This window comes from Drosophila melanogaster, chromosome X, assembly GCF_000001215.4.
Source record: "Drosophila melanogaster chromosome X".
Lineage (NCBI taxonomy): Eukaryota > Metazoa > Arthropoda > Insecta > Diptera > Drosophilidae > Drosophila > Drosophila melanogaster.
Genome location: NC_004354.4, coordinates 3783624 through 3801886, shown reverse-complemented (window position 1 = coordinate 3801886; position 18263 = coordinate 3783624). Strand labels below are relative to the sequence as shown.

The following is an 18263-nucleotide window of genomic DNA, read 5'->3' as shown; positions in this document are numbered from 1 at the left end:
TCTGCTTGGTCGCTCGATTTGGCCATAATCGAACATGTGCGCCAAGCTGTCCGTTAGCCAATTTCGCGCTGACATGGGGCGGGGTGCGGTAGATAGGTTCTGGATCCAGGGTGCAGGGTGCAGCCATTGAAGCGTCTAATCGACGCTTTCATACACCATGCGTACCCAATGTACTTCATACAAAGTGAGCAACCCACACAGGTGATGCGCCGGATAGTTTAAGGGACTACGGCTCCATCTGTTCAACCCGCTCGAAAAAAAAGCAAAAGTATCTCCCCTTTTACCCGTTTACCAAAAAATATGGACATTAGCAATTCGGGTTCTTGTTGATTCGTTTATTTATTTCCATTGATCACTGGTTGAATGAGTGTGTGAATGAGTGTGTGAATGAGTGTGTGAATGAATGGGCGATTGCTTTCATGTTGGGGGGCTAAATGCATTTGCATACAATATGATTTAAATCCTACTCAGTACAATTTTGTTTGACCAAATGATGCGATTAGTTTTATCCGTTTCTTCGTTCTCGGTAATTTAGGCTAATATTATTGAACATATATATATTTTTTATTTTCTTTTGGTTGTTTCTCGAGCTTTAGTTCAACTAGATCGATCGGCACCCTTGAATCTGACTTGACGTCTAAACATTCATGTTTTGTTCGTTACAGGACAATCTTTTGATTTACCTGTGAACTGCAAATGTGAAGTTTTTAAGCATATTCTAGCTCCTTTGTATAGTTTCATTTGCCACTTTAATGGCCGCAAGTATGCTTTTCAATAATATGTGAAGAAGCGTCTCCAGCATCTCCAACATCTCTTTCTTCTCGATTTAAATAAATGTTGCTTATTCTTCTGACTGCTTGTAGTATTTTGAATATTTGAATTTTCTCCATTGTCGCCCGTTCTTTTACGTGTTGGTTAAGTTAAAGCTTAGGAAATGTTTGTTTTTTCCCAGCTGCAAAAATGTGTAAGGCAGTTGCTTTCCCTTTTGTTTTTCGTGTAGTCCATCTTCTTCCCCGCACTCTGTTGCTTTCTCTTTCTTTGTTGTTTTGTAATCTCGCTCGATTTCGTGTAATTGTTTGTTAACTTCTTTTTATCGACGCATGTTTCAGTCTTACTACTGCCCCATTTCTAAACCTTAGTCCAAACCGTCATCGACGAAGTCGGCGGAATCCTTTTTAGGCTTAGGCTCGCTCGGCTTTCCAGCCTTTTCACCCGCTTGGCCAAAGGCAGCACCCACATCTCCACCGGGCACAATCTTCTTGATAAGGTTGTATATCTTCGGGTTCGACGCGTACTTTGTGATGTTACCCGGATTTGACAAAATGTCCTACGAAAGTTAATAAATAACAACGATATGATTACTGCATTTGTATTAGAAATAGAAAAGTAGTATTCACGAACCTGAATGGCGGCTGACACCTCGGGATCTGACATGGCGCCCAGTATATCAGACATATTTCCGTTACCAGGATTCCCACCGGAAAATTCTCCAGATGATCCACCAGAGCTGGCATTGTGCTTTTCCTGCTCCTTACGTGCGCGCCTCTGATCCCGCTGGCGTTCCTTGATCTTACGCTCTGCCTGGCGACGCTCCTGCTTCAAGCGATGCTGCTCGATTTTCTTGGCATTCGGAGTGACCTCCTTTAGCCACTCGTCTGTCTCCTCGTCAAAGTCCAGCTTGCATGCTTGGCGCAAATCATGGGCAGCCAGCTCAAAATCTCCGAGGAGGCGACGGGCGCGTCCCCTGAACTTGTAGCCAGCCGCCAAATCCGAGTTGAGTTCCAGCGCCACGTCGCAGTCCCGAATGCAGGCATTCGGCTTCTTCAGCTTGAGGAAGGCCTGACCACGCTTAGCGTGGAAAAGGGCATTACCCGGGCTCAGTTCAATGGCCTTGGTGTACAAGGCGATGGCCTCGTCGAACTTCTGCTGGCCGTAAGCGGAGGCCGCCTGGGCGCGCAGCTCGCTCGCCTGCTCCACCTCCTCTTCGGTGGCCTTCTTGCTGTAGTTGCCCATGGGTTGGGCGGGGTCGCTGTCCGCCTCGATCACACCTGAAGGCGTCGGAAGTAATACGGATAGAAGATACATAGTTTTAATTGGCGTATTACATATATTAATACTGCAGGATTCGAATTTGGGTAAACGCTAAGTTTGCAGTGTCGAAAGGATATATGATAAAGCAACTGCCAGCACTGCGACAGCAACGCATCAAAGTCCAGGGTTGTGACCCCCAATGACCACGTGACTCGGCAAAATTTGCACACTCACCCTCCATGTCCAGCTCCACGTCCGACTCAGGATCGGAGAGGGACTTTTCGTCCTCGCTATCCTCGGGGGCATTGGCCGGCTCGTTGGCCTTGGCACCAGCAACACCGCCGAATGGGCACTTGCTGGAAGAACAAGCCGCGGGATGAGCAAATCATACAATCGTGTTGTTTTGAGAATTGGTCAAATAGTTCGGTTAACTTACCCTCCGGCGCTGCCACCGTTGAATTGGCCAGGCGGCACCGTGCCACCAAACTTCTCCACGAAATCTTTGACGAACTGCAGCTGCGGCATGTTCAAGAAGGTGGGATTCTCAAGCGCAAAGTCGATGAAGTACTTCAGCTTCTTCAGATCCCCGGTTTGCATTGTGAAAGCCATTTCTGAATTCCGTTTTGTCTTGATGTTTTCAGATCTGATGTCCTGCAATATTTGCTTAGCTTTACGTCCACTTTTGCTCTGCCCTATCGATTGGTATGCATAAATACCATGAAAAAGTACTGAGAATTAATCGTCGGTATTTATCGCTTCGCTCTTGTATTTTTCAGTATTTTGTGCGTACGATAGTGCTCGAAAATGTGACAACTTTTAAAAGCTAACAGCACCAATAGAAACATTGAATTTTTTGCGTCAGCAAAATCCGTGTATTTTTATAAAAACCAAGCGTAAATTAGTAACAATAATAAAATAAGTTCCAAGTAAAATCTGAATTCATTTTTGTGAATCAACGAAATGTACCCGGCGCAAGCGGCAAAGGTGGGGTTGGCCGGTCAACCGATATCCGCCGGAAAACGACCAAGCAACGGCTCTTTCTGCCTTAAGCCTTTCTCTTTGCCTGTCGTCGATCTGCCGGAGTTCGTGTGTGTGGAGACCAAGTGTGTGACACGCAAGCACGCGCTAGAGAATGGCATTCCGGTAAAAGGACTGCATGCCCCGATCACCAATGGAGGCGCTACAGAGGCTCCCAAGAAATCAGTACAGCAGAAGGAACTCAACGAGGTCACTGGAATGTTTCCGCGCAGAGAGCGCGCCATTCAAACAGAGAATGCGCGCACTAAGGATGTGGGGTTGGCCGGTCAACCGATATCCGCCGGAAAACGACCAAGCAACGGCCCTTTCTGCCTTAAGCCTTTCCCTTTGCCTGTCGTCGAGCTGCCGGAGTTCGTGTGTGTGGAGACCAAGTGTGTGACACGCAAGCACGCGCTAGAGAATGGCATTCCGGTAAAAGGACTGCATACCCCGATCACCAATGGAGGCGCTACGGAGGCTCCCAAGAAATCAGTACAGCAGAAGGAACTTAACGAGGTCACTGGAATGTTTCCGCGCAGAGAGCGCGCCATTCAAACAGAGAATGCGCGCACTACGGATGTGGGCATTCAATGCCGTCGCGATTCGGAGGAGTGGTATTTACCAGAGGAGCGGACAAAGGATACCGGTTCTGAGGCCTCCGATTCCAAAGAATTTCTCACCTACGTGAGCGAGAACACATTCAAATTTCCCAACGACATGCTGGAGTGCGCGGTGTGCGGCGATGTGGCCAACACCTTGCTGGAGCACCACGGCCACATGACCGCGCACTATGGACCTGGTGCTCTGTGCTTTCGCTGTGGTCAGCGTGTGGACCACAAGAAACTATTGAAGCGTCACAGTCTGAGCTGTCCCGCTCTGGCGCCCAGGAAGTCATCAATGCTCTTTAAATGCCCACATCTACTCTGCAACGCCATGAGCCACTCAAAGATGCAGTTGCTCAAGCACCTGCGAAACCATAGCGGCAGGCAGTGCTACAGATGTCTTCAGTGCAAACGTTACTTCAAATCCACCAGCTATCTTTTGGTACATCGAAAAAAAGAGCAGAGCTGTGCCAAGGCGAAAGTGGTCGCCGTATTTAGCAGACACAACGGGTTGCCCAATGGAATAAGTGATCACAGACGTTGCTCAGTTTGTTTGAAGCGTTTCAGCAGCGAGCGGGTATGCCTGCGGCACCGGAGACAGTGCATCCTCGGCCATTATAGACGGCTGTCCAAGGCCCTCGAGAAGGAGCTATGAACAGCGTATACAAATCTTGACCTAGCTGGTATTTATTAGTATATAGAAATCGATAACAATAAAGCGAATAGATCCTTCGAAAAAATTCCGCCACATACCCCAAATTTAAATACATATCCATATACATACATATTCACATAGGATCGAGAATGTAATGAGCCACAATTAAGTCCATAACTATTGCTGAAGAAATTTATGTGTGCCCTCATTGATATTAAAACAGTTTTCTGTTAATCATTTTAGTATTTTTTTATATTCAATGTTTCGTCAAGTTTTTTGTTTGCTTTTGTCTTTGGTTTTCTTGATTTTTATTCTAGAATTATGTTTTTTTGCTGATTTTTTTCATTATTTTAAACTTAAATGAAGCATAGATTATTTATATAAATATTTACAATGCTCTTTGCGATTATTAGGGAGTTGTTGCCGCTGCTTTTTTACTCTTGTTTTGCTTGCCGTCCTTATCTGCGTCCATTTTTGTTTCTTTCTATCGCGATATTTTCCATTTTTTATACTTATACTCTAAAAACTAATTTCGGGTTACTTTTCATTCATTTTGTTTTGCGTAGACTTAAGAAAAAAATGTTTTTCGCTTTTGGATGAATCTTCACTCCCCGCTCAAACTCTTCTGTTCCTCTTCTGATCTTTCTCTTTAAGGTTTTTTTTGTCTGGCTGTAGGCAGATTTCATATCGGTTTATTATATATTATTGAAACATTTAGCTTGGTAGTTCATGTTTTTTTTTTGCAGCTTTTATATACATATCTACATTTATATGTCGCAGATCATTTAAATGTAACGACATTTCTAGTAATTGCGTGTTTCTGCTTGGCGCGCCATGCAGGCGTCTTTTCTGTTCTTTTGATGCGCGACAGAGAACCGTTAACGTAGTCTGGTCGATGGTAGGAGCGGGAGGAAGTAGATGCCTGCAGGAATAACGGAAGCGTACAGAAAAATGCGGTTAAATGCATTAGTGTTTATGTATGTGGACTGGAGTGAGTCTCCAAAATGTGTTGGTAATGCGTGTAGAGTTAAGAACTACGTATAATTCTGATTTTGTGAAAAGAGATTGGGTCAGTCAGTGATCGATCATTGCGAAGAACAGACATGTCTCGCTTACGCGCCAGAAAACGTTGCGCAGACAACGAGAATAGTGAAGAGGAAGAAGGGCGTCCTGATGACTCTTCGACATATATGTATATATTTCTAATAATACGCCTTGGATGTTAATATTTCATCCCCCCGTTTGCCAACCAACCAGCCAACTGGGGGCCGCAAGGTAAATTTGTGAATGGTTAATGAAAAGTTACCCAAACTGCACGCCCATTCGAACTGAGCCGAAACTTCTTGGACTGTCGATTCATTACATTAAATGCGGGGGGTGGTGAGGAGTGCAGGTGCGCAGGTGATGGGCAAATGTCATAAATTATTTGCCTCCCCCTCCCGAGCGGGGTGGTTTTATATGTAAATTTATATAGGATATTTACACGCAACATTCGCGGCTGCGGCATCAAATATTTACACTGATTTCGGGTATTCGAAGACAACAAAAGAAATGAATAACAAAAAACAGGTGGGGAGCAGTGGGGGCGAAAGGCCAAATTGATGAACCTTGAAAAATGTGTTAAAACTTATTGTTTTCTTCGTCAGCGATTCTTGACGAATTGATATTTTCGAACTCAGCGTGGTAAAAATGGAATTTTGAAAAATTTTAACGTTCTGCGAAAAGTAGGTAATGATTAACTAGTTTTGAATACTTCTGAATGATTAACTAATACGGAATGAGCCGTATTAAGCACTTATCATCATAAAACTAAGAATTTGGTATACTCAACAATTGCCACTAAACAATCCAAAAGCCAAAATTAATGGGTCGCTATCCGTATAAGCTGATAATACCAGGGAATACCAGTTTGGCATAAACAACTTGTTGAACAACCCGCAAATAGTTTGGTTAACAACATTTTTGTTTTTCACCTTATGCGAGCGAAGGCAAGGTAAATGCAATTTTCTAGCCCATAAATTTGTTTGAGCTGCTAATTTTTTTGCACTTTCATTGTGGCCGCTATCGTTTGTTTGCCGGTGTGTGGCACTTTGTTTAAGTTTGGTTACCAACCAAGGAACGAAAACATGGTAAGAAGAAATACCCAGCGAACGAGGAAATCAAATGGCCAACGGGAATAGCCAAAACGAAATGCTTGAGATTTGTTTAATTGCATCCTGGCTGGCGTTTTTTGCCATCAACAAAAATAACAGGATGGCTAGCACTCCACAAAATGGCGTCCATCCGAATGGGCGGTGGGCGGTGGGCGGTGGTGGTTGATTCAGTGGGTGGTTCGATGGGGGACAGTACTTACGATATCCATTGGTATATGCCCGACACAGTCAGCTCACCCTTATCCTCGAGGGCGTATTCGATGAGCTCCGTGTAGGTGAACGGTGGTTTCTTTGGCCTGCTTGTTTTGCGGTGGTTGGTTTTGGATTTCAGCCACATTGGTGGGTGGTTCGGTGGTTTAGTGGATCGGCGATTGCGTGGTTGGGGAAATTCGTTGGCGGCATCGATTGGAGGACGGCATTGAAAGCAAATGGAGAACGCACAAATCAGAGAGAAAGATTGTTAAATATATTAAAAGAAAAGAGAGAATGCTATAGTCGAGTTACCCGACTATCAGATACCCGTTACTCAGCTAGTGTGAATGCGAACGCGAAATTTAATCATCTTTCTGGGATGTCGATAGATATTGGGGAATAAAATGAGAAAAAAATTTAAAAATTGATCCTGATCAACAAATTTTATATATACTTCAACGAATCTAGTATACCCTTTTCCTCTATGAGTAACGGGAATAAATAGATGTTTCAAATAAATTAGGAAATATAGAATTTAACCGTTGACACTGTCATATTGTTTTATTTCTGCAACACTTACGCCTTGGACGAAGTATCCTCGACGACAACGTGCTCGGCAACTATCATGTCGTTACCGTCCAACTCCGAGGTGACCTCCATCACCAGCTCCTCGAACTTGCGCCCAGTCTTGGTGGAGCCCACGCCGGCCACGCCCCCCGCTGCTGAAGCGCCAGCGGAGCCGTTGCCTCCTCCTCCTAATGCCGCTGGCATCGCTGCACTGGAGCAACTCTTGGGCGATCTGGCCCGTTGATCCACCAAACCCGATCCGAGAGATTGATTTGTGCTTATGGCGGATGCGGATGCCGATGCGGCGGAGGCGGATGATGGCGAGGAGGAACTGCAGGGCGACGTGGCGATCGGCACTGCCGTCGATGGTGGATGAGGTGGAGCACTGCCCTCCGGCAGATTGACCGCCTGTCCGTGAATCTGATTGTGCGGCGATAGGTGCGGGAACTCGTCGAACTTAAAGTTGAGCAGCCACGAGAGGTTCTTATCCTCGAAGTCCGCCTCGGTGGCTTCATTGGCCCCACTAACCGAACCGGATGAGGTGCGTCGGCCCGCCGACTGTATCCGCTGCTTCTGCGGCACCAGAAAATGTTGATTCTGATGTGGGTTCTGACCAGGAATGACATTCTGTTGTGTTGACTGCTGCGTATGATTGGATGCATTTTGAGCTGATGATGATGTTGGTGGTGGCGGCGGCAAAGTGGCATTCAATTGCCCCAGTTCCGCCTGCAGGCCGGAGTTATAACGATGATCCAGCTCCAGCAGCTCGCCACCGGTCCAACCACCATTGTCATCCAATGGAGCACTCGATGGTGGACAGTGCGAATAGGCGACGGCGGGCACCAGAAGACTGCTCTCATAGGAAAAGAGATCGTTGATGAAGGACGTCGAGGATTGGGCGGGTGCAGCGTTGGTTGGCGGATTACTAGGTGGCTGTTCCAGCTGCAGGTGGAAGTGCAGGTCCCCGGCATCGTAGTCCAAGTGTCGCTTCTTCCAGGGATTTGCCCCGATGGGCTCGTAGTCGTGGCCCAAAGCCAAATCCTCCTGATCGTCGAACTTGCGCTTAAGAAAGTTGTAATCACCGGGAAGATTAGTGTTCGTATCATTTTGATTGGTGGTACTGCTATTGTTGTTGTTGTTGCTGCTGGGATTCGATGTTGGGCTGGATGCACTGCCCGTTCCATTGACGGGCATGTTGACAATCATGATGTCCCGGCTGTCTCGATTTCAATCACGTTAGCCAAGCCAAAACACACAACTCACACTTGGCGAAAAAGAGCAAGTAACACGAAAAAAAAATTGACCTGCTTCGTCTGGGGGACGGACGAAGGATATTTCTTTCTTTATTTCTCAATCTTTAGTTTAGTCAAGAGCGGAAATTGGGAATTAGTCGGTCCGCACTGGCTAACTGGCTAACCGTCTCGCGCTGCGACTGGCCACGGAATGCGATGGGCCGCCAGGAGTCCAGACCAACTTGGCTGTTGGGCTGAGCTGCGCCTGCGCCCTCCTGCCACTCATCCACATTCACATCCACCACCCCGGACACCCAGTCATGCACATAAGCGGTACGTCTGCAGTCGATGGAAAGAGGAGCCGTACCTGTGATGGCGCAGGTACAATAAAATAATGCAGACACTTCACTGTATTATATTTGACATATTCGTTGATATATGTTTCAACCATATCACCTGCTTATAAATATATATTTATAATTTATATATAAATATGAAAAATATCAAAGCAAAGAAAGCTGTCATAGCTTCTAAATAATCAGTCGTGTACGCTGTACCAAGCTGAGTTTAAAAAGCAATCAAGTACCTCTAGGTACAACCACCCAGGTCTTGGCATCGCTGAGCCCAGGTCATGTGCCGCTGGTTCTGCTTGGTCGCTCGATTTGGCCATAATCGAACATGTGCGCCAAGCTGTCCGTTAGCCAATTTCGCGCTGACATGGGGCGGGGTGCGGTAGATAGGTTCTGGATCCAGGGTGCAGGGTGCAGCCATTGAAGCGTCTAATCGACGCTTTCATACACCATGCGTACCCAATGTCCTTCATACAAAGTGAGCAACCCACACAGGTGATGCGCCGGATAGTTTAAGGGACTACGGCTCCATCTGTCCAACCCGCTCGAAAAAAAAGCAAAAGTATCTCCCCTTTTACCCGTTTACCAAAAAATATGGACATTAGCAATTCGGGTTCTTGTTGATTCGTTTATTTATTTCCATTGATCACTGGTTGAATGAGTGTGTGAATGAGTGTGTGAATGAATGGGCGATTGCTTTCATGTTGGGGGGCTAAATGCATTTGCTTACAATATGATTTAAATCCTACTCAGTACAATTTTGTTTGACCAAATGATGCGATTAGTTTTATCCGTTTCTTCGTTCTCGGTAATTTAGGCTAATATTATTGAACATATATATATTTTTTATTTTCTTTTGGTTGTTTCTCGAGCTTTAGTTCAACTAGATCGATCGGCACCCTTGAATCTGACTTGACGTCTAAACATTTATGTTTTGTTCGTCACAGGACAATCTTTTGATTTACCTGTGAACTGCAAATGTGATAAGTTTTTAAGCATATTCTAGCTCCTTTGTATAGTTTCATTTGCCACTTTAATGGCCGCAAGTATGCTTTTCAATAATATGTGAAGAAGCGTCTCCAGCATCTCCAACATCTCTTTCTTCTCGATTTAAATAAATGTTGCTTATTCTTCTGACTGCTTGTAGTATTTTGAATATTTGAATTTTCTCCATTGTCGCCCGTTCTTTTACGTGTTGGTTAAGTTAAAGCTTAGGAAATGTTTGTTTTTTCTCAGCTGCAAAAATGTGTAAGGCAGCCGCTTTCCCTTTTGTTTTTCGTGTAGTCCATCTTCTTCACCGCACTCTGTTGCTTTCTCTTTCTTTGTTGTTTTGTAATCTCGCTCGATTTCGTGTAATTGGTTGTTAACTTCTTTTTATCGACGCATGTTTCAGTCTTACTACTGCCCCATTTCTAAACCTTAGTCCAAACCGTCATCGACGAAGTCGGCGGAGTCCTTTTTAGGCTTAGGCTCGCTCGGCTTTCCAGCCTTTTCACCCGCTTGGCCAAAGGCAGCACCCACATCTCCACCGGGCACAATCTTCTTGATAAGGTTGTATATCTTCGGGTTCGACGCGTACTTTGTGATGTTACCCGGATTTGACAAAATGTCCTACGAAAGTTAATAAATAACAACGATATGATTACTGCATTTGTATTAGAAATAGAAAAGTAGTATTCACGAACCTGAATGGCGGCTGACACCTCGGGATCTGACATGGCGCCCAGTATATCAGACATATTTCCGTTACCAGGATTCCCACCGGAAAATTCTCCAGATGATCCACCAGAGCTGGCATTGTGCTTTTCCTGCTCCTTACGTGCGCGCCTCTGATCCCGCTGGCGTTCCTTGATCTTACGCTCTGCCTGGCGACGCTCCTGCTTCAAGCGATGCTGCTCGATTTTCTTGGCATTCGGAGTGACCTCCTTTAGCCACTCGTCTGTCTCCTCGTCAAAGTCCAGCTTGCATGCTTGGCGCAAATCATGGGCAGCCAGCTCAAAATCTCCGAGGAGGCGACGGGCGCGTCCCCTGAACTTGTAGCCAGCCGCCAAATCCGAGTTGAGTTCCAGCGCCACGTCGCAGTCCCGAATGCAGGCATTCGGCTTCTTCAGCTTGAGGAAGGCCTGACCACGCTTAGCGTGGAAAAGGGCATTACCCGGGCTCAGTTCAATGGCCTTGGTGTACAAGGCGATGGCCTCGTCGAACTTCTGCTGGCCGTAAGCGGAGGCCGCCTGGGCGCGCAGCTCGCTCGCCTGCTCCACCTCCTCTTCGGTGGCCTTCTTGCTGTAGTTGCCCATGGGTTGGGCGGGGTCGCTGTCCGCCTCGATCACACCTGAAGGCGTCGGAAGTAATACGGATAGAAGATACATAGTTTTAATTGGCGTATTACATATATTAATACTGCAGGATTCGAATTTGGGTAAACGCTAAGTTTGCAGTGTCGAAAGGATATAAGATAAAGCAACTGCCAGCACTGCGACAGCAACGCATCAAAGTCCAGGGTTGTGACCCCCAATGACCACGTGACTCGGCAAAATTTGCACACTCACCCTCCATGTCCAGCTCCACGTCCGACTCAGGATCGGAGAGGGACTTTTCGTCCTCGCTATCCTCGGGGGCATTGGCCGGCTCGTTGGCCTTGGCACCAGCAACACCGCCGAATGGGCACTTGCTGGAAGAACAAGCCGCGGGATGAGCAAATCATACAATCGTGTTGTTTTGAAAATTGGTCAAATAGTTCGGTTAACTTACCCTCCGGCGCTGCCACCGTTGAATTGGCCAGGCGGCACCGTGCCACCAAACTTCTCCACGAAATCTTTGACGAACTGCAGCTGCGGCATGTTCAAGAAGGTGGGATTCTCAAGCGCAAAGTCGATGAAGTACTTCAGCTTCTTCAGATCCCCGGTTTGCATTGTGAAAGCCATTTCTGAATTCCGTTTTGTCTCGATGTTTTCAGATCTGATATATTAATATATTAATATTATTAATAAGCAATATTTGCTTAGCTTTACGTCCACTTTTGCTCTGCCCTATCGATTGGTATGCATAAATACCATGAAAAAGTACTGAGAATTAATCGACGGTATTTATCGCTTCGCTCTTGTATTTTTCAGTATTTTGTGCGTACGATAGTGCTGGAAAATGTGACAACTTTTAAAAAGATAACAGCCATTTTCCGCCACATACCCCAAAACTAAATACATATATATTCACATAGGATCGAGAATGTAATGAGCCACAATTAAGTCCATAACTATTGCTGAAGAAGTTTATGTCTGCCCCCATTGACATTAAAACAGTTTTCTGTTAATCATTTTAGTATTTTTTTATTTTCAATGTTTCGTCATGTTTTTTGTTTGCTTTTGTCTTTTGTTTTCTTGATGTTTTTTTTTTAGCTTTTTTCATTTTGTTTTGGAATTAATTTATTAATTAATTTTTATGTTTACTTATTGATTTAGTATCTTCTTCGCGCTTATCTCTGTCGTCGCCGCCTATTTCGTGTTTGCATTGTTTTTTTTTCGGCTTTCTTCGCCTTTTCTTGTGTTTGGTGTGTGTCTGGTTGAAGGGGTTAAGGGTCAGAAAATGGTGAAAACTGGTGGTGATGTTCGGGTATCGGAAGGGAGTGGGTGGTGTCGATGGCCTATTCTGAGTGCCCTTCTCTCCGTGCTCGCACGCATACAAATATTTTTCATATCCGTTCACTTTAAATAATTTTTTAGCATAACTATTAAATAATTTGTTTATATATAATACATACATATATGTATATATGCACACATATATGTATATTCAGTTTGTTTTTCGTAATTCGTTCAATTTAAACTTTTTAATTATTATCGTAATTATTTTTTAATAAAATACTCAACAAATAATTTAATGGGCTTTGTTTTTCTCGTCTGCTCAACTGTCTCATCGTTTTTTTCTGCTGCTGTTTTTATTTTTATTTTCGTTTTTTTTTCTTTTTAAGTATTTATATTTTGATTCGTTTAGTACTATTTAAACACTTAGTAGGTATTAATTTGTTTAGCTTTATACGCTTGCGTGTGTGTTCTTGAGTGTGACAACTTTCTCTATGAAAAACTCAATAAAATCGAAGAATTAAAGACAAATAAATTAAAACATCTCGTGGTTTTTTTTATCAAACATTTCGCTTGTTTATTTTGTTTCTCTTTTTGTTGTTTCTGTTTCTTGGTTGTTGTTGGTTTCGCTGTGGATCAAACCGAAACCGTTAAGTGATAATAAAAAATAATGATAATGGTAATCAAAATAATAATAATAGTTTCCTTTTAAATATGTATAATTTATAATTTAAAGATGTGCATTTTACATAATTATATAATAGATAGATTCGCTCTCATTCTCTATGCATCTCCTTTCATTATCTTCACATTCCTTGCTTTCCTTTATCTTTTATCAAATTAAATTAACACACACTCGCATCCAATCGTTATCGACAATCGATGACATCACATCGATATACACACACATTTAGATATCGACCATTATGGGCTAATTCTAACGGTTACATTAAACGGAAAAAAAAATCGGAATCATTATCCTCATATCATTATTCTTTATAGAGATGCAAAAAAAAAATTTAATCTTACAAACTGATTGGCTAAAATTAAAGGAAAGTACGTACATATACAAATTTGCATACAAATCTGAAATGGTTCTTCTGGTTTTTTATGTTTTTTTGCTGGTTTTCTTCATTAATTTAAACTTTAATTAGGCATAAATTATTTATATAAATATTTACAATGCTCTTTGCTATTTTTAGGGAGTTCTTGCCGCTGCTTTATTACTCTTGTTCTGCTTGCCGTCCTTATCTGCGTCCATTTTTGTTTCTTTCTATCGCGATATTTTCCATTTTTTATACTTATACTCTAAAAACTAATTTCGGGTTACTTTTCATTCATTTTGTTTTGCGTAGACTTAAGAAAAAAATGTTTTTCGCTTTTGGATGAATCTTGCATCTTTCACTCCCCGCTCATACTCTTCTGTTCCTCTTCTGATCTTTCTCTTTAAGGTTTTTTTTGTCTGGCTGTAGGCAGATTTCATATCGGTTTTACATACATATAGATCTATATATTATTGAAACATTTAGCTTGGTAGTTCATGTTTTTTTTTTGCAGGTTTTATATATGTATATATATTTCTATTAATATGCCTTGGATATTAATATTTAATACAATTTACGCATAGTGCATTACAATTATAATTTTAAAATTAAAAAAAAAAAAACATGTATATATATCGATACATATATGTGTAATTTTAATAAAAACTATTACATTAGTTTACTATGTATTTAGAAGTATTTTACTTCAAATAGGTTTATTTTCTGTTGATTTTTCTGATCCGATCTGATCTCATGAATTACGCTTTTTCTCGATTTTTCTTGCATTTCTACTTATTTTCTTTTCTTTGTGGCATATAAAAAAATGGTTTGATTCTATGAATTTTTCAGTTTTTTTTATCTGTGGATTTGTTTGTGGTTCAGATACGACTATATACAAATGTATATATATATGTATATATATATATATATATATATATATATATATATGTGTGTGTGTGTGTGTGTGTGGTGTTAATGTTTATGGTATTTTTATATTTAAATCAATTTTTTTTGGATTTTGATACAAAACAAACAAAAATGACTTTTATATTTCAAATTGAATTAAAATATAATTGGGATGTTTTTTCCGATTAAAAGCGTTAAAAGGAAGAGATAAATATATATATAAATATATTTATAAAGATTTACTAGTATGCTTCAATGTTTATGCAGATATATATATATATATATATATATATATATAAATATAAATTTATACATTTATATAATTTTTATATTTTATATATATTTATATATTTATATCATCATTACTAGTAACTATGCATGGACACAAAGTGAAAATTTACAGTTAACATTATTCGTTTTGTTTCTTTTAAGGCAAAATTAGTCTGCAGTGTCTACCTTGTGTGTATGAGTAAGTGTATTTTTAATGTTTGAACCACAATCACAATCCAGCAGATAATGCAATAATTTGTTATTTCCCATTGCAAATGTCCCCTATTCTCTGCGTCTTTGTAATCCTTTTTTGCGTTTTTTGCTTTGTTTGTTGATGCTTTTGCGACTCGCTGTGAATTTTCTTGGGATGTTGTTATTGCTGACGGCGGCAGTGTGGCAGGCAGCTCCTCGTTCTCTTAAACTCGCTTGTCATCATTCCCTTCATATTTTAGAGCAGCTCTTGCTGCAACAGCAGCTTGTGCTGCTGCTGTTGGAGTTGCGCCTGCTGTTGTAACTGTTGCTGCTGCCAGCGCTTGTATTTCCCCTGATAGGTCGGTGTTCCCCCTCCCCCTGCAGCTGCAGCAGCATTGGCAGCGTTTGCCGGCATTGTCTGCATATTGTTCTTGATGATGGTGCTGTTATTATTGTTGTTTTGGAAGTGGGCTGCATCCATCACGGTTTCGTAGCAAAAGGCCGCTGCATCTAGAAGCGTGGCCGCATAATTGCTACTGCTGTTTTGCAAATGAAGTTGCTGATTCTGCTGGTATTGCTGGATTTGGAGTTGCTGTTGCTGGTGTTGAAGTTGCTGTTGACTACTGGCAGCTAATGTAGCTGCTGCTACTGCGGCGGCGGCGAATTATGAGTTCGAATTGCGCTTGGTTGGCAGCTAGGACGAACTCGACTGATTCATATTGCCAAACATGTGGGCAGAGAAAGATGTCTGGCCTGTAGAATTGGCCTGTGACGTCGACGACTGTTGCTGCTGCTGTTGCTGTTGTTGCTGCTGCTGTTGTTGCGCCTGCTGTTGCTGATTGAGCGAACCGCGCCCATGTTTCGGTATCGGTGGCTGAATGTACTCGTGCCTGGCCAGTGCGAACACATCCATGCGATCCTCCTTGCGATAGGCCAAGCATCCCCGAATGAAACTCTGCATAATAATAATAATAATAATAATGATAATAATAATAATAATAATGGTATTATTATATTAATAATAATAATTAATAATAATAATAATAATAATAATAATAATAACAATAATAATAATAATAATAATAATAATAATAATAATAATAATAATAATAATAATAATAATAACAATAATAATAATAATAATAATAATAATAATAATAATAATAATAATAACAATAATAATAATAATAATAATAATAATAATAATAATAAAATTAATTATAATGATAATAAGAACTTAACAACACAGCTCTCTGTTTTGTTTTAAATGTCAGAGACAACTCACCTTGGCCTCGTTAGAAACGGTTGGCTTGTTGGAGAACTGCACTTCGGTGGCCTTCAGGATCGTATTCTCCTCGAGAATCGTGGCCTGCGACTGATTGTGACCGAAGGGCTTTTTGCCGTACAGACACTGGTAGAAGATAACACCCACACTCCATACGTCCACTTTGGAGGAGATTTTCGGCGGATTTTTGCCCACGACAAAGCACTCGGGTGGCAGATACCTGAACAAATTTTTTAAATATAAACAATTTATACATTAATTATATGGGTCCTCAAATCTATTGGTTATTTGGTACAACAACGTGGTCCAATAACTCACCAGTAGGTTCCCGCCCCCTGAGAGGTCAGATCCATGCCGTGATCGGGATTGTAATTCTCGTCGTCCATCACCTTTGACAGACCGAAGTCGGTGATCTTAATCTCGCCGCAGACGTTGCCCTCGGTAAGCAGAATGTTGCCGGGCTTCAGATCGTAGTGGATAACTGGAGGCTTAATCTCATTTAGATACTTGAGTGCAGATACAACCTGGACAAAGAAATTTGATTTGTTTATTTTCTTTGAATTGTTTTTGCGATTTTTGGCGAACTCACCTGCATTATTATCGAGCGCGCTTCACGCTCGGGTATAGTCTTATGTTGCTTCAAATAGAAGTCCAGATCGTGGCCATCACAGTATTCGAGCACTGTGCAAAAGGAATTCGCATCGATCTCGAAGACATCGTATAGCTTGACGACCCGCGGATGATCCAGTGCCTTGTGAATGTTGTATTCCCGCAAAGCGTGTCTGAATTTTGTGTTGTTAGCGAGGGTTTTAAAAGAGGAAGACTTTAGTATATTTATATAAATATAAAGCTGAGCATTTACATTTTATCCCTAAAGTGTGTGTTATTTCACTTTACGATACAATTATAATTGATAGAAAGATGTATTGCACCACAAATATATATCATCTACGCAAAAAGTCTGACCTAAAAGTACCATGATATTTTGAAATACACCACAGCAGTAGCAGCAGCTAATGTGACCTTTAAGAAAACTATATCCTTATTGTCTAACCAATTGGCATTGCATTCCCCCATTGACTTTTCCTGCTCTGTTTTACTACTCACTTGATATAATTAGCTTTCTTATCCTCCTTCCAATCCTTGTTTAATTGGTGCACCTTACATGCGACATAGCGTTGCTCCTTCAGGTCGAAGGCCTTGTGGACCTCTGAGAAGCCGCCCTTGCCCAGGAGCATCAACAGAAGATAGCGATCATTCAGCACGGGATGATTGTTAAAGCGGGACTGAAATGTACATAGAGAGATAGATATAGCCAAAGGTTAGATATGTGGCATGTAGGAAATGGGCACAATGTGGAAACTAGGCGCACCTGATCCTCGTTAAGAATCCGCTTGAGCTCTCGGATGTGCAGATTGCGCTCCCGCTCCAGCTTCTCCATCTCCAGCTGCAGGTCGGCGTCCTCCTTTTTGAGGGCATTTTGTCGCAACTTGAGGATCTCATCGTACTCGTAATACTCCTGCGCTGTGTAGGCACCCGATACGGGGTCTGGCTTCAGGAAAGTGCCCGAGTCCGAGCAGCTGCCGCTATCGTTTCCGCCGATGCCGCCACCTCCTCCTCCTCGATCTGACAAGCGGTCGCCAACGCCGCCCGAGTTGCCGACATTGCCGCCCGAACCACCACCGCCGTTGTGCAGCAATTGAGCCTGATTGGCCTGCGTCGAATTGCTGCGAGAAAGTCCACGTCCACCGCCGCCTCCGACACCACCGCCTCCAACACCACCACCTCCAACGCCACCACCAACGGTTCCGCCACCGATCGCGCCCGCATTATTGCCACCCAATCCGCTGTCGACGCTTACGCTCACACGATCACTGCCTGGACCGGTAACAACTCCGCTCGTCAGCTGCGTGGAATCGTTCGAGTTGGAATTTTGTTGCTGCTGCTGTTGCTGGTGTTGCTGTTGCTGCTGCTGCTGGTTGTTCTGGTTACTGTTGTTGTTGCGCTTGCGTCCGGACTCCGCCGGACGCTTTTTCATCAGCTGCTTTTTCTGCCGATCTATCTCTTCACGCTCAGCGGTTATTTCTTCTTGCCGCCGACTCAGCTCCTGGAACGCATAGCCGTCCGTCCAGTTCTCCTGTAAATTTACGATTAAATGTTTTCGTTAACAATTAGATTCTATCGGGGAAG

General features: G+C 42.7%; 4 protein-coding genes, 1 long non-coding RNA gene and 2 pseudogenes across 20 annotated transcripts in view, besides 3 other annotated features; 2 read left to right on the top strand and 5 right to left on the bottom strand.

Annotated features, from left to right (window-relative positions):
• Positions 1 to 316: 316 nt before the first annotated feature.
• Positions 317 to 2737, bottom strand: HIP (Hsc/Hsp70-interacting protein). Its single transcript, NM_130718.5, has 4 exons — positions 2468 to 2737; positions 2266 to 2387; positions 1402 to 2048; positions 317 to 1327 (listed from the first exon to the last, which is right to left on the bottom strand). Exons 1-4 carry the CDS (start codon positions 2638 to 2640, stop codon positions 1136 to 1138), a joined length of 1134 nt encoding a protein of 377 aa, NP_570074.3. The 5' UTR covers positions 2641 to 2737; the 3' UTR covers positions 317 to 1135.
• A 121-nt stretch (positions 2738 to 2858) lies between these two features.
• CR33221 lies at positions 2859 to 4390 on the top strand (annotated as a pseudogene).
• Positions 4391 to 4547: 157 nt separating this feature from the next.
• Crg-1 (Circadianly Regulated Gene) lies at positions 4548 to 8664 on the bottom strand. Its single transcript, NM_166990.4, has 3 exons — positions 8481 to 8664; positions 6659 to 7024; positions 4548 to 5227 (listed from the first exon to the last, which is right to left on the bottom strand). The coding sequence occupies exons 2-3, from the start codon at positions 6793 to 6795 to the stop codon at positions 5020 to 5022; spliced, it is 345 nt and encodes a 114-aa protein (NP_726887.1). The 5' UTR covers positions 6796 to 7024; positions 8481 to 8664; the 3' UTR covers positions 4548 to 5019.
• Positions 5078 to 5493: a mobile genetic element.
• Positions 6935 to 7073: a mobile genetic element.
• On the bottom strand, positions 7227 to 8423 carry CR42499 (annotated as a pseudogene).
• On the top strand, positions 8486 to 8913 carry lncRNA:CR44117 (long non-coding RNA:CR44117). The gene has a single exon (NR_073629.1). It is a non-coding gene; the product is annotated as a long non-coding RNA:CR44117 (long non-coding RNA).
• Positions 8914 to 9409: 496 nt separating this feature from the next.
• Positions 9410 to 11918, bottom strand: HIP-R (Hsc/Hsp70-interacting protein related). Of its 3 annotated transcripts, none has more exons than NM_166988.4 (5): positions 11811 to 11918; positions 11551 to 11757; positions 11349 to 11470; positions 10485 to 11131; positions 9410 to 10410 (listed from the first exon to the last, which is right to left on the bottom strand). In NM_166988.4, the coding sequence occupies exons 2-5, from the start codon at positions 11721 to 11723 to the stop codon at positions 10219 to 10221; spliced, it is 1134 nt and encodes a 377-aa protein (NP_726885.1). In that variant the 5' UTR covers positions 11724 to 11757; positions 11811 to 11918; the 3' UTR covers positions 9410 to 10218. The 3 variants fall into 3 exon arrangements, with proteins under 3 accessions (NP_726885.1, NP_001014719.2, NP_726886.1); NM_001014719.2 differs by having other exon boundaries at positions 11817 to 11845; NM_166989.5 differs by having other exon boundaries at positions 11551 to 11845.
• Positions 11919 to 12116: 198 nt separating this feature from the next.
• Tlk (Tousled-like kinase) overlaps positions 12117 to 18263 on the bottom strand; it is a gene marked incomplete at its 5' end in the record, with an annotated part of 69764 nt that continues 63617 nt past the window's right edge. For 6 of the 14 annotated variants that reach the window (NM_001382078.1, NM_001414088.1, NM_001144682.2 and 3 more), the window contains 6 exons: positions 13910 to 15743; positions 16074 to 16293; positions 16392 to 16597; positions 16663 to 16855; positions 17181 to 17359; positions 17446 to 18210. In NM_001382078.1, the coding sequence (NP_001368971.1) occupies positions 15453 to 15743; positions 16074 to 16293; positions 16392 to 16597; positions 16663 to 16855; positions 17181 to 17359; positions 17446 to 18210 (1854 nt within the window). In that variant the 3' untranslated portion in view covers positions 13910 to 15452. Of the gene's footprint in view, positions 15744 to 16073; positions 16294 to 16391; positions 16598 to 16662; positions 16856 to 17180; positions 17360 to 17445; positions 18211 to 18263 lie in introns of all 14 variants that reach the window. The other 8 variants (NM_001272291.1, NM_001272293.1, NM_001169184.2 and 5 more) reach the window with 5 other exon arrangements.
• Positions 15832 to 16020: a mobile genetic element.

What these genes read in the sequence shown, in the direction of transcription:
- HIP (NM_130718.5), bottom strand. Translation starts at nt 2,640, where the DNA reads ATGGCTTTCACAATGCAAACCGGGGATCTGAAGAAGCTGAAGTACTTC. An exon ending in AACGGTGGCAGCGCCGGAGG is followed by an intron (nt 2,388 to 2,467) that starts GTAAGTTAACCG and finishes TTGTTCTTCCAG; the next exon opens with CAAGTGCCCATTCGGCGGTG. An exon ending in CGTGGAGCTGGACATGGAGG is followed by an intron (nt 2,049 to 2,265) that starts GTGAGTGTGCAA and finishes CGACGCCTTCAG; the next exon opens with GTGTGATCGAGGCGGACAGC.
- HIP-R (NM_166988.4), bottom strand. Translation starts at nt 11,723, where the DNA reads ATGGCTTTCACAATGCAAACCGGGGATCTGAAGAAGCTGAAGTACTTC. An exon ending in AACGGTGGCAGCGCCGGAGG is followed by an intron (nt 11,471 to 11,550) that starts GTAAGTTAACCG and finishes TTGTTCTTCCAG; the next exon opens with CAAGTGCCCATTCGGCGGTG. An exon ending in AGGTGTCAGCCGCCATTCAG is followed by an intron (nt 10,411 to 10,484) that starts GTTCGTGAATAC and finishes TAACTTTCGTAG; the next exon opens with GACATTTTGTCAAATCCGGG.
- Crg-1 (NM_166990.4), bottom strand. Translation starts at nt 6,795, where the DNA reads ATGTGGCTGAAATCCAAAACCAACCACCGCAAAACAAGCAGGCCAAAG. An exon ending in GGCATATACCAATGGATATC is followed by an intron (nt 5,228 to 6,658) that starts GTAAGTACTGTC and finishes TTATTCCTGCAG; the next exon opens with GCATCTACTTCCTCCCGCTC.